A 14,787-nucleotide genomic window follows, 5' to 3' on the forward strand; every position below is an offset into this window, starting at 1 on the left:
TGTCCGGGGAGGCTGGTACGGGAATGAACCGTGCTGCTGGCCTGCTTGGTCTGCTTTAAAAGCCAGCGATTTAGCCCAGTGAGCTAGATATGTAGAGGGACAGGTTGTGCTGAAGAAGCGGAGAGGCTGCAGAAGGACCTGGACAGGAGGGTGAGTAAAGAAGTGGAAGATGGAATACAATATGGATAAATGTGAGGTTATGCACTTTGTTCAGAAGAATAGAGGCATAGACTATTTTCTAAATGAGAAAAAGCTTTGAAAATCAGAAACACAAAGGACCTAGGAGTCCTAGTTCAGGATTCTCTTAAGGTTAACATGCAGGTTCAGTTGGCGGTTAGGAAGGCAAATGTAATTTTGGCATTCATGTCGCGAGGGCTAGAATACAAGAGCGGGGTGTACACAGGTTTAGGCTGTATAAGGCTATGGTCAGATCCCATTTGGAATATTGTGAGCAGTTTTGGGCCCCTGTTTTGGGTACAGGAGATAGATTTATGCCCAGATGCATTTGGATCACTCTACACCATGAGTGTTCCTGAAATGGTAAGGGAAACTTACTTGCTAGTTAGCAGTCTCATCACCATCCAGTCACGTGGGTAGACACTCAGCTTCATTAAATTACGGAACACACAGAATATTTTTAACAAGAAATCCTAAGAAGGAAAGGAAGACACAAAGCAACTTGATGAGTTAATGCTAAAGTATCACTTTGCTTACTTCTTTGCTCAGAAGTTAAGTTTTATTTTGTACAAGTTTTGTATGATCTGTGGACGGCAAACCAGACAGCCCAAAGTTAACTCAAGAATGATGCCTGCAAATCATTAAATAGGGACTTGTTTAGCCTTTTGGGAGGTCAGTGATGCAGGACATCACTGCAGCAGTTCCTCAGGGTATTGTCCTGGCACAATCATCTTCAGCTGTTTCATCAATGACCTTCCCTCCATCATAGATCAGAAATGGGGATGTTTGTTAATGATTTCCCAATGTTCAGCACCATTTGCGACTCCTCAGATTCTGAAGCAGAAGCTCATCTAGACTAACCATACAAATATTGTGGCTACAGCAGTAGGTCAGAGGCTAGGAATCTTGCAGTGAGTAATTCACCTCTCGACTCCCTAAAGCCTATCTACCATCTACAAGGTACAAGCTTGACACCATCCAAGACAAAGCAGCACACTTGATTGGCATCCCATCCACAAATATTCCCTCTCTCCACCACTGATCCACAGTAGCAGCAATGTGTACCATCTACAAGATGTACAACAGGAATTCATCAAGGCTCCTTAGATAGCATCTTCCAAACCTATAACTGCTACCATCCAAAAGGGCAAGAGCAGCAAAAACCTTGGAATACCCTTACCTGGAAATTCCCCTCCAAGCCACTCACCATCCTGACTTGAAAATAGATCACTGTTCTTTCACTGTTGCTGGGTCAAAATCCTGGAACTACGCCCCCAAATATCACTGCGGGTACACCTACACCACATGGACTGCAGCAGTTTAAGAAAGCAGCTAACCAGCACCTTTTCAAGGGCAATTCGGGATGGACAGTAAATATTGGCCTACAGAGTAACACCCACATCGCATGAATGAAATGAAATTTAAAAAGTTACCGCATTAAGATTACACAGGCAGAGTCAGGCACAACCATGCAAAAAGCTAACAATACAGTAAAATGCCTGACAGGACGTTGGACATACAAGCACAGAGTTGCATTAAAGGGAGCATTCTCATTTTGCCGGGGTGCCAACTCATCAGTATAACCAACTGACCCATGTGGATGATTTTCTATATCTTCTTTTGATGAGTGGTTTGAAGTGAAAGTAATGCTCCATGAAGTTTTAAATCAACAGAAAAAATAAAATCACCAACATTAAAAGCACCAGGTTTAGCAAGCCATCAAGGAGGGAAATTTGAGCAGCGCTTCAGGAGGAGAGTCTGACAGCAAATCAATCAGCTAATTGTGGTTTGAGTGTTCAACACTACAGTCATCATGTCATTGCAAGATCCATTGACTCAGTATTATCCATAACTGCTTGCAGTTACAGCTGAGGATTTTACCTTTAACAGTGGGAAAAATTGCCAAACGATCAATAACAATCCTGGCAAGTTGTTTCAGAGCTTGTCTGTTATGAGTGACTAATCATTACATATGGTGATCAGTATAGTCATAATCTATTATACTATATACTATTCAATAGCACCTAGGCAAGGCAGGCATAATAAAAATGCAGAGGGATACTACTACCCTGGTGATAGACTATTGTTATTTTGAATGGCCCTCCAACACCTGGGCAAATAGACATGGTGTCAGACATAAGGGGCTTCGCCAACCATGAAATCAGTGGTATTATACGTGTATCATTAAATCTTGGGAGAACACAGCTACTCTCAGCTGCACATAAAGAAATATTTAGGGTATATTACAAGATTCAATAAATAATCTTTGTCTTTTGTCGAAACTTGGGCGTTACTATGACTATTTGTAAGGTTTTAAGTACCACACAAAAGATACATTAGTAAGCTATCAAACCTTTTTTTCTAGAGCATGTATCCTCTCTATTGCTTTTTTCAGCCCTACCTCATGACAGTTCATAACAGTTATTATCTCAAAGGTCTAGGAGTGCACACTGGAACGCCTTTATAGTATCTGGTGAGGAATGTCCTTTATGGGACTTTTGACTGTCCTGGGGGCTGGGTTAGAGGTGGAGGATCATATGTTTTGGCCATGTCCGAAAGTGAGGGAATTCTGGCAGGGATTTGAAGTTGTTATGTCAGAAGTCTTGAAAGATAGGATAACTCCAAGTCCAGAATTAGCAATATTTGGGGTGTCGGAAGATCCGGGGGCAAAGGGGGCCGATATTCTGGCCTTCTCCTCCTTGGTGGCCCGGAGACGGAACTTGCTCAGGTGGAGGGACTCAGCACCTGCGCAATCAGGAGGGTGGGTCAGCGATATGGTAGAGTTTCTCAGTCTGGAGAAAATCAAGTTTGCTTTAAGAGGACCAATACAGGGATTTGCCCGGAGTTGGCAGCCAGCCATTCATCGATTTCTTTGACAAAAACTGAATGTCAGCAGTAAGGGGGGGAAAGGGAAAAAGGGGACGGGCAGGAAAATAGGAGGCATGGTAATGTTAAATAAGGACAGGAATTTAGTTTAAGGGTAATTGGGGATAAGGCGTGATAAGTGGGGTACGTGGTTTATTGTGTGTTGTTATTTTAGGGGGTATTTTGTGCATCGACCTGCGCGGTTGTTTTAGAAATGTCAGTGTATTAAATTGTGAAAATTACAAATGCTTCAATAAAATATAAAAAAAGAGGTGGAGGATTTTCGGACCTTTGTTATTGCCATCACATTCTAAATGTAAGCGTACTCCTGGCCAGATGTCGAGTAAAGTTCCCTCTTTTGTTTGTCAACACCTGTCCTTAATCCCAATTTTAGGACAGCCCCCAGCCCCCCTGCTGTAATTGCATTCCACAAAAGCCAATTATAACCTTTCTGAATCCGATTGAGAATTTTGTGCAAAATTCTAGGCCTTTTTTGCTGTGTATATCTGCCCACTTTAGGAACTGGGTTCAGGCTATTCAAGTCCTTTTTTATAGCCAGCTACGAGAGAAAATACTGTACATTACAGCCAGACAAATGATTCTCCAATTTCGTCTGCACTACTTTGTGGGAATGACCTGATATTGAAGGAACCAACAAGACAATAGGTGGAAGAATATGTGACTGTATTAATCTGATATCTGCTTATGGTTAAAGGAACTTGCTCCCTATGCTTGCACTCAACAGCAGTTATACTCTACAGAGAATGACACACAATGGAAACAATATAAAAGGAGAGACCAGCACCATGTTTGGGTGTGCAGAATAATATAATTACTTTCTGCTGGATCAGAGCTCATTCCAAGGAGTTATAGAGAACGCTGAGAAGGGCTTGCCTTTTCTAATACTTATATTTTCACTTATGTTAATCATAGAAGCACAAAGGTTTACCTTGAGATCTTCCTTGCTCTGGAAATTATCTAGTAATTGCTGGTAGTGGTTATCTGTCATTTGCCGAAGCAGGGACAGCAGGCAGGTGACATACTCCCCCTAGAGAACCAAAGCAAAGTACAAACATCAGTGACATAGGTCATGACACAACATGGTACATCCGGTCAAAGAGGTTGAAATGGCTGTATCAGGAAGAAGATGCACACAAACAGATAGAGGCTTGTTATGTAATTGCACATACAACTCAGGTTGAGTATCCTTAATCCATAAATCAACATCCAAAAAGTACACCTTTTTTGAACCTCATCAACCTTTAGTAAGGGAAGTATAAATGTTTATCCATATTGTTCCCTATGTGATTTTTGTGGTGAACATGTCAAAAAGAAACTTATTACAAGTACCCCGCACTTATTATTCAGTGATACTTTTGGAGCCATTTTGTTTACTTTAAACTACTTGTTTGCTTTGTCTGAGGCTACTGGAATGTAAGTTTGTATGTGGTATCCGAAAAACGAAATGGTCTAAAATCCAAAATCCAAGGATTTGGGATCAAGGATACTCAAACTGTATAAACTATTTAGTAAGTCAAAAGGGCCAACTGACATTTCAGGCTGTGGAGAGTTTGTGTTGCCTACTCCACAACTCTCCAATCCAAGCCTCCATGGTCTGACAGGAGTTAAGAAGCTCCATCTTGTGAAGGAAAAGGATTAAAACAGGCCTTGATACTGGAGGAAAAGTTAACAAATCTCGAGACAGCAAATTGTCTGTCAAATGGGAGCTAACAAACACTCATTTATTTCACTTAATTTGTTTTACTGTTTCACAATCCCTATTATTCTTAAGCTCCCCACTGGACCAGTTTAGCACAAAGCCATATAGAACAGATGGGTCCAAAATTCAATTTAATATTTGTGCTGAGTTAGCCGATTGTTGCCAAGGCAGCAGTCAGAGTGCTATAATTGGTCTTAGAAGCCCTCGGCTAAGAAAGGGAAAAATAAGGGGATGGTAGATTTCTACGTAAGGATCAGCTAATTGGGTTCAGTGGTTTCCCGCATCTATATAATTCTTTGTGACCTTTATAAAATCAGTCAACCTGTGAACTTTGACTATCCCAATCTTTTGCAATTGTTCAGCTGTCATTTAACACATTAGGAATGGAAAATAACTGGAAACCAATTATGAAATCAATGGCAAAATTTAATCTAACTATAGCAACAGTGGAGTAATTAATAGGTTTTGGGGGAGGATGTCACAAAAATGTGCATTTATTGTTTACAGTTCGCCAGATGAATTATTGTTTAAAGAGGCATTGTCGTCAAATCGCCCAATGAGGGAAATCGGGAAATCAAAATCGGGAAATCGAGATCGAGAAGCAAATATGTAAGGAGATAACAGAGAGCTGCCGGAAAAACAGGGTGGTAATTGTTGGGGACTTTAACTTTCCCAACATTAACTGGGATAGCCATAGCACTAGGGGTTTGGAAAGTGAGAAATTTGTCAAGTGTATTCAAGAAAAATTCCTCATTCAATATTTGGATGGCTCGATTAGAGAAGGGGCAAAACTTGACCTCCTCTTGGGGAATAAGGAAGGGCAGGTGACAGAAGTGTTAGTGAGGGATCACTTTGGGACCAGTGACCATAATTCCATTAGTTTTAAGATAGCTATGGAGAACGATAGTTCTGGCCCAAAAGTTGAAATTCTAAATTGGGGCAATGCCAATTTCGATGGTTTAAGGGGAGAACTTTCAAAAGTTGATTGGGGGAGCCTATATACAGGCAAGTGGACAGCTGGTAAGTGGGAGTCTTTCAAAAGGGTGTTAACTAGGGTTCAGGGTGAGCACATTTCTCTTAGAGTGAAGCGCAAGGCTGGTAGAAGTAGGGGCCCCTGGATAACTCGGGATATTGAGGCCATGGTCAAAAGGAAGAAGGAGGCATATGACATGCATAGGCAGCTGGGATCAAGTGGATCCCTTGAAGAGTATAGGGTTGTTGGAGTAGAGTTAAGAGAGAAATCAGGAGAGCAAAAAGGGGACATGAGATTGTCTTGGCAGATAAGGCAAAGGAAAATCCAAAGAGCTTTTACAGATACATAAAGAGCAAAAGAGTGACTAGGGAGAGGGTATGGACTCTTAAGGATAAACAAGGTCATCTATGTGTGGATCCAAAAGGGATGGGAGAGGTCCTAAATGAATATTTCTCATCAGTATTTACTGTTAAGAAAGGCACGAATGTTAGGGCAATTGGAGGAATAAAATGTGATGTCTTGAGGAGTGTACATATTACAGAGAAGGAGGTGCTGGAGGTATTAAAGCGAATCAAGATAGATAAATCCCTGGGACCCGATGAAATGTGTCGCAGGACATTGTGGGAAGCTGCGGAGGAAACTGCTGGCCCCTTAACTGAGATATTTGAATCATCGACAGCCACAGGAGAGGTGCCTGAAAATTGGAAGGTAGAAAATATTGTGCCCTTGTTTCAGAAGAGCTGTAGGGAAAAGTGTGGAAACTACAGACCAGTGAGCCTTACTCCTGTCACGGGTAGGTTGTTGGAAGGTATTCTGAGGGACAGGCTAATAGCCATTTAGACAGGCAAGGGTTAATTAGGGAAAGTCAGCATGTCTTTGTAAGGGGAAAGTCATGTCTCACGAATTTGATTGAGTTTTTTGAAGGGGTAACCAAGAAGGTAGATGAGGGCAGTCCAGTCGACGTTGTCTACATGGAATTCAGCAAGGCCTTGACAAGGTACCGCATGGTAGGTTGTTGCAAAAGGTTAAATCTCACAGAATCCAGGGCGAGGTAGCCAACTGGATACACAATTGGCTTGGCAACCGAAGCCAAAGGGTGGTTGTGGAGGGTTGATTTTCAAACTGGAGGCCTGTGACCAGCGATATGTCTCAGGGATCGGTGCTGGGTCCACTGTTATTTGTTTTATATATACATAGATGATAATGTAGGAGGCATGGTTAGTAAGTTCGCAGATGGCACCAAGATTGGTGGCATAGTGGATAGTGAAGAAGGTTATATAAGATTGCAACAGGATCTTGACCAATTGGGCCAGTGGGCCGATGAATGGCAGATGGAGTTTAATTTGGATAAATGTGAGGTGATGCATTTTTGTCGATCAAATCAGGGCAGGACCTACTCAGTTAATGGAAGGGAGTTGGGGAAGAGTTACAGAACAAAGAGATCTAGGAGTTCAGGTTCATAGCTCCTTGAAGGTGGAGTTGCAGGTGGACAGGGGGTGAAGAAGGCATTCAGCATGCTAGATTTTATTGGCCACAATATTGAATACAGGAGTTGGGACATCTTGTTGAAATTGTACAGGACATTGGCAAGACCATACATGGAATACTGTGATCAGTTCTGGTCACCCTATTATAGGAAGGATATTGTTAAACTAGAAAGAGTGCAAAAGAGATTTACGAGGATGCTCTCAGGACTTGATGTTCTGAGTTATAAGGAGAGGTTGGGACTTTTTTCCCTCGAGTGTAGGAGGCTTAGGGGTGATCTTACAGAGATCTATAAAATAACACGGAGCATAGATAAGGTAGATAGTCGACACCTTTAACCAAAGGTAGAGGAGTCTAAAATTAGAGGGTATAGGTCTAAGGTGAGAGGGAGAGTTAAAAAAGAGACCAGAGGGGAAATTCCAAAGGGTGGTGAGCATCTGGAACGGGCTGCCAGAGGCAGTGGTAGAGGCGGGTACGATTTTGTCTTTTAAAAAGCAGTCAGACAGTTACATGGGCAGGGTGGGTATAGAGGGATATGGGCCAACTGTGGGCAAGTGGGACTAGCTTAGTGATAGAAATTTGGCGGCATGGACAAGCTGGGCCGAAGGGCCTGTTTCCATGCTGTAAACATCTATGATTCTCTCTATGATTCTGTCACTAACAAGTGATCACACCAAAGCATCACTGATTTCACAATGATCAGATCTTTACTGTATTGGGGAATAAAGATTCCAGTAAAAATAATTGAAAGAATATCAGGCTGAAACAGAAAATTATCAACCACTCTATCGCATGATAGAAATTATGCCAATTATGTCAAAGATCAATGTCTTAACTCACTGGAGTTCTGTCAGATAAAAATAGTTCTTTAAGGATTAGAATGCAGTCAATCTAAACATACCTAAGCATGAAAGGGAGTGCTGCTGACGTACAAGCATGAGATTTTGAATTCACACATGATGTTGCACCATAAAGCAGGTGGAAAGACTTATGGTGGGGTTAGGGGTGTGGGGTGTGGAATCCATAGATGGGTGAGGACTATTAAAAAGGATTGTTAGTTACTAACAGTTATCTCCGCCGTGCACTGTGGGCAGCGCTGTCCTCTTACCGCCTCCGCCATCTGAGACTTATTCATGATAGCAAGCAGGGTCTGCAGTAAGACATCAAGAAGGCTCTCGACCATCATCTCTACCTCTTCTGACACTGAGCACTCCTGAACCACAGCACAATGACACAGTTAGTGCATCAGAAACATGGGAACAAGGGTTGTAAATTAATGGCTCATAGAAAGTTCTCTAGTATCGTAATGTTTAAGCTCTGTTAACAGCAAATTTTACCATAATGAGAAAATCTTTGGTTTTATTAAATTTTGATCGATATCGCTCCTGTGAAATGCCTTGGGACATTTCACGTGTTAATTGTGGCATAGAAATGCAAGTTGTTGTTGCTGTTGAGCAGATTAAATAGCTACGGTATGCACCTTGCATAAACCCATGAATTTCCAATTGTTGTCTTATGCTAATACATTTAGTTGAAACAAAGGAAAGGGAATATAACAGTCCATCACAATATTTTACACTGTTTGGTTGACTTCTTCAAGGTAAGATCTGTCCGACAGATAAACATCTTGCGTCTGGCTATTCATTGTTCAGCCTTGACAGAGGTGTACTGAGCTCTGCAGGAATTTAAAGCTCATGCATTCTGTATGCACTAACTCATCCCAGAGGATACCTTTTGAGACTGCATTCTGTTTGTCAAGGAACAAAATAAAGCTGATTTATCCAAAGTAACGGCAAAAAGCAAGAACTGAAAGCAGCAATCTGAAAAGGATACATCAACACCTTATGGACTATGCCAGTCTGAACTGTTTGCATTTTTTTTGTTTCTATGGCTCTTGTTTAATTGTAAATAAACTTGATCAGAAGATTAGCGAGCATACAAACACTTAATTTAAGGTGTTTAGCATTTTGCAATCCATCAGATGCTTATGTACATATAACACTTGTTCCTGGGATGTGGGTGACTCTGACAGATCACATTTATTATCAATCTGGTGGTGGAGTGTTTTCTTGAACTACTATAGTCCAGGTGGCATAAGGTAGAAAATTCTCAGAATTTAGCTGAACAATAAAGTAACATAAATATATCCAAATCAGGATGGCTTGTGAGTTGCCCTTCTCAGTGGCGAGATCATATGACTGGGAACTGGTCTCAAAGTACGCCTGTCATGCTGCTGTAGTGTATTGTGCAGACAACATACATCGTAGCCACACTGGGGCTGTGTTCGATGGGGTGGATATTGAGCTCAGTGGCCAGGAGCCCCGGCGTAGGACATAGTCAGGTAGATGTCAGAATCATAAATGCACTGGAATAGTTTGCCCAGGGGCAACCTCGTGTTGATTGTATATTAATGGATTTAAGTGTTTGTAGGTGATGGGCATCATCTTGTGCTCTATGAATAGGAACAGGTCAAAACAGTGATTGTTGGGTGAGGAGGTTTGGGCTTGGAATGTGCATCCCAGACAGTATAAACATTGGCTCCAGTTCTATCCTTCACCAAATGGCTTTCTAGATTTTAATATGGCAGTAGAGAGTGTTGCCTAAAGGTGAAGGTTGGAAACAAAGATAAAGAAATCAGACAGAAAACTAAAATTAAGGTAGGTAAGTCCCCAGGGCCTGATTGGATGGACCCCAGAATACTGAAGGAGGCTGGCAAGGAAATTGCTGAGGCCTTGACAGAAATCTTTGGATCCTCACTGTCTTCAGGTGATGTCCCGGAGGACTGGAGAATAGCCAATGTTGTTCCTTTGTGTAAGAAGGGTAGCAAGGATAATCCAGGGAATTACAGGCCGGTGAGCCTTACGTCAGTGGTAAGAAAATTACTGGAGAGAATTCTTCGAGACAGGATCTACTCCCATTTGGAAGCAAATGGACGTATTAGTGAGAGGCAGCACGGTTTTGTGAAGCGGATGTCGTGTCTCACTAACTTGATAGAGTTTTTCAAAGAGGTCACAAAGATGATTGATGCAGGTAGGGCAGTGGATATTGTCTATATGGACTTCAGTAAAGCCTTTGACAAGGTCCCTCATGGCAGACTGGTACAAAAGATGAAGTCACACAGGATCAGGGGTGAGCTGGCAAGATGGATACAGAACTGACTAGGTCACAGAAGGCAGAGAGTATCAAAGGAAGGGTGCTTTTCTGATTGGAGGGCTGTGACTAGTGGTGTTCTGCAGGGATCAGTGCTGGGACCTTTGCTGCTCGTAGTATATATAAATGATTTGGAGGAAAATGTAACTGGTTTGATTAGTAAGTTTGCAGACATAACATTGGATTGGATTGGATTTTTTTATTGTCACGTGTACCGAGGTACAGTGAAAAGTATTTTTCTGCAAGCAGCTCAACAGATCATTCAGTACATGGAAGAAAAGGGAATTAAACAAAATTCAAGAAAATACATGAGAATACATAATAGGGCAACACAAGATATACAATACAATCTTCCTGAATAAGCATTGGCATCGGTTGAAGCATACGGGTGTAGTGTTAATGAGGTCAGTCAATAAGAGGGTCATTTAGGAGTCTGGTGACAGTGGGGAAGAAGCTGTTTTTGAGTCTGTTCGTGCGTGTTCTCAGACTTCTGTATCTCCTGCCCGATGGAAGAAGTTGGAAAAGTGAGTAAGCCGGGTGGGAGGGATCCTTGATTATGCTGCCGCTTTCCCCCGGCAGCGGGAGGTGTAGATGGAGTCCATGGATGGGAGGCAGGTTCGTGTGATGGACTGGGCGGTATTCACGACTCTCTGAAGTTCCTTGTGGTCCTGGGCCGAGCAGTTGCCATACCAGGCTGTGATGCAGCCCGATTGGATGCTTTCTATAGGGGCAGCAGGGTAGCATGGTGGTTAGCATAAATGCTTCACAGCTCCAGGGTCCCAGGTTCGATTCCCGGCTGGGTCACTGTCTGTGTGGAGTCTGCACGTCCTCCCCCTGTGTGCGTGGGTTTCCTCCGGGTGCTCAGGTTTCCTCCCACAGTCCAAAGATGTGCGGGTTAGGTGGATTGGCCATGCTAAATTGCCCGTAGTGTCCTAATAAATGTAAGGTTAAGGGGGGGGGGGGTTGTTGGGTTACGGGTATAGGGTGGATATGTGGGTTTGAGTAGGGTGATCATGGCTCGGCACAACATTGAGGGCTGAAGGGCCTGTTCTGTGCTGTACTGTTCTATGTTCTATAGTGCATCTGTAAAAGTTGGTAAGGGTTAATGTGGACATGCCGAATTTCCTTAGTTTCCTGAGGAAGTATAGGCGCTGTTGTGCTTTCTTGGTGATAGCGTTGGCGTGAGTGGACCAGGACAGATTTTTGGTGACGTGCACCCCTAGGAATTTGAAACTGCTAACCATCTCCACCTCGGCCCCGTTGATGCTGACAGGGGTGTGTACAGTACTTTGCTTTCTGAAGTCGATGACCAGCTCTTTAGTTTTGCTGGCATTGAGGGAGTTGGAATTGCGGATAGCGATGAGGACTGTCAAGAGGATACAGCAGGATTTAGATCATTTGGAGACTTGGGCGGAGAGATGGCAGATGGAGTTTAATCCAGACAAATGTGAGGTAATACATTTTGGAAGGTCTAATGCAGGTAGGGAGAATACAGTGAATGGTAGAACCCTCAAGAGTATTGACAGTCAGAGAGATCTAGGGGTACAGGTCCACAGGTCACTGAAAGGGGCAACACAGGTGGAGAAGGTAGTCAAGAAGGCATACGGCATGCTTGCCTTCATTGGCCGGGGCATTCAGTACAAGAATTGGCAAGTCATGTTGCAGCTGTATAGAACCTTAGTTAGGCCACACTTGGAGTATAGTGTTCAATTCTGGTGGCACACTACCAGAAGGATGCGGAGGCGTTAGAGAGGGTGCAGAAGAGATTTACCAGGATGTTGCCTGGTATGGAGGGCATTAGCTATGAGGAGCAGTTGAATAAACTCGGTTTGTTCTCACTGGAACGACGGAGGTTGAGGGGCGACCTGATAGAGGTCTACAAAATTAAAAGGGGGATAGACAGAGTGGATAGTCAGAGGCTTTTTCCCAGGGTAGAGGGGTCAATTACTAGGGGGCATACGTTTAAGGTGCAAGGGGTAAGGTTTAGAGGAGATGTACGAGGCAAGTTTTTTTACACAGAGGGTAGTGGGTGCCTGGAACTTGCTGCCGGAGGAGGTGGTGGAAGCAGAGACGATAGTGACATTTAAGGGGCATCTTGACAAATACATGAATAGGATGGGAATAGAGGGATACGGACCCAGGAAGTGTAGAACATTTTAGTTTAAGCGGGCAGCATGGTCGGCACAGGTTTGGAGGGCCGAAGGGCCTGTTCATGTGCTGTACTTTTCTTTGTTCTTTGTTCTAAAATCCCAGGGTGGCACGGTGGTGCAGTGGTTAGCACTGCTGCCTCACAACACCGAGGACCCGGGTTCGATCCTGGCCCTGGGTCACTGTCTGTGTGGAGTTTGCACATTCTCCCTGTGTCTGTGTGGGTCTCACCCCACAACCCAAAGATGTCCTCGATAGATGGATTGGCCACGCTTAATTACCCCTTAATTGGGGGAAAAAAATAGAATTGGGTACTCTAAATTAATATTAAAAAATAAAACGAAAGTCCCAATGGCCATTGTGGAAAATGGCAGAAAGCAAGCGTAAATTGTTGATGTGATTATGCTTCGATGTTCTCACAGTCTGAACCATATGACCAAACGAAGAATAAAGTGGATATGTGAATAAGGATTACATTCTGGCCAACAGAAACCAAGGTCTCTCTGTGCCACTTCCGAGGAGTTGTAAAATCAGAAGTACTTTGTGAGACAGTTGTCGGTTAATTGAGTAGTGAAGAAGTTTTTTGATTTAAGTTCTTGGATAAAATCTACAAAAAAACTGATCTATTAAATACCTGTGAGGCATGCACGGATTTGATAAATTTTGGAAAACAGGGCTGGGATTCTCCCCTGCCCGGCGGGGCGGGAGGTCCCGGCGGGATGGAGTGGCGTGAACCACTCCGGCGTCGGGCCTCCCCAAAGATGCAGAGAATTCCGCACCTTTAGGGGCTAGGCCCGCGCCGGAGTGGTTCCCGCTCCGTCGGCCGGCGCGAACGGCCTTTGGCGCCCCGCCAGCCGGGGCCGAAAGGCCTTCGCCAGCCGGCGGAAGCCCGCACATGCGCCGGAGCGTCAGCGGCTGCTGACGTCATACCGGCGCATGCGCAGGGGAGGAGGTCTCTTCTGCCCCCGCCATGGTGAAGGCCATGGCGGGGGCAGAAGAAAAAGAGTGCCCCTACGGCACAGGCCCGCCCGCCCATCGGTGAGCCCCGATCGCGGGCCAGGCCCCCGTGGGGCACCACCCCCGGGGTCAGATCGCCCCCCCCCCCCCCCCCCCCCCCCCAGGACCCCGCCCACGCTGCCAATCCCACCGGTACCAGAGGTGGTTTAAACCACGCTGGCAGGAAAAGCCTGTCAGCGGCGGGACTTCGGCCCATCGCGGGCTGGAGATTCGCTGTGGGGGGCCCGCCGACCGGCACGGTGCGATTCCCGCCCCCGTCGAATCTGGGGGGGGGGGGGGGCGGAGAATTAAGGGACACGGCGGGGGCAGGATTGACCCCAGGGGGTCGGAGAATTCCGCCCCAGATGTCCATTCCATGGGAGAATATATCATGAACAGTAACTGATTGTGTAAAAGATTGACAAAATTCAAATTTCTCATGGAGGTCTTCATTGATTTCCTCCCTCAGCCTCTGCACCAAATGGCTTCTCATGCGTGGTGATTTCAACCTCCACCTCAACTCATCATGTTTTCTTTTTCTTTTCTGAGTTCACAGTCCTCTTAGCCACATTAAATCTCTTCCCCAACCCATATTCACAGCCATGCCTTGCCCTTTCTGTCTCATGTGGCCTTTATCGTGGATAAAGTCATCTCTGATCACTTGCTGGTATCACTCTCTACTCCTCCCACATTCTCCTTCCATGTCCCAACCGTACCTTCTTCTGTACCCATTCCTGAACAAAAAAACTGATTCATTCACAGCGGCACCTTTAAAATCCCAGCGATCTAACATTTACCCATTGCCTGTCACAATATTCTGCAGCTACTGATTTGCTTAATTGCATCCTCACCTCTACCTTTGATACTTTAGTCCCACAAAAACCATGGCCATTCCCCCTGGTTTGGTCCTCATCTCAATTCCCTAAAGTCCAAGGGAATAAAAGAATGGGGCAGATAAGTGGTTTATCCATCAACTATACATCTGGCTGTACCACATAAAATACTATTGGGTCCTGCTATCATCTGCTAAAACTGCTCACTATTTCAGGATCATTCTAGAATGCAAAGATAACTCGAGGCTTCTTTTTCTACTGCAAATCATTTTCTTAAACCCCTCGCCAAATCTCCTGCATCCTTACCTCCAACAATAAATGAGTGGAGCTCATGCATTTAAAAAAAATTAAGATTGAGACCACCCAATCAGCCGCAATTTGCTCCGTCCCCTGTTTCACAAGTCCACGAGCCAAACTCCCTCTAAAGGTCCACCACTACC

General features: G+C 44.3%; 1 protein-coding gene across 1 annotated transcript in view; it reads right to left on the reverse strand.

Moving 5' to 3' along the window:
- Nucleotides 1-14,787, reverse strand: part of dock3 (dedicator of cytokinesis 3) — a 1,304,448-nt gene that overhangs the window by 356,990 nt on the left and 932,671 nt on the right. Inside the window, 3 exon segments of the mRNA XM_038810823.1 lie at nucleotides 556-650; nucleotides 3,992-4,090; nucleotides 8,287-8,433. Of these exon segments, the coding sequence (XP_038666751.1) occupies nucleotides 556-650; nucleotides 3,992-4,090; nucleotides 8,287-8,433 (341 nt within the window).

The sequence above is a fragment of the Scyliorhinus canicula genome, chromosome 11, assembly GCF_902713615.1.
Source record: "Scyliorhinus canicula chromosome 11, sScyCan1.1, whole genome shotgun sequence".
In the NCBI taxonomy this organism is placed as follows: domain Eukaryota; kingdom Metazoa; phylum Chordata; class Chondrichthyes; order Carcharhiniformes; family Scyliorhinidae; genus Scyliorhinus; species Scyliorhinus canicula.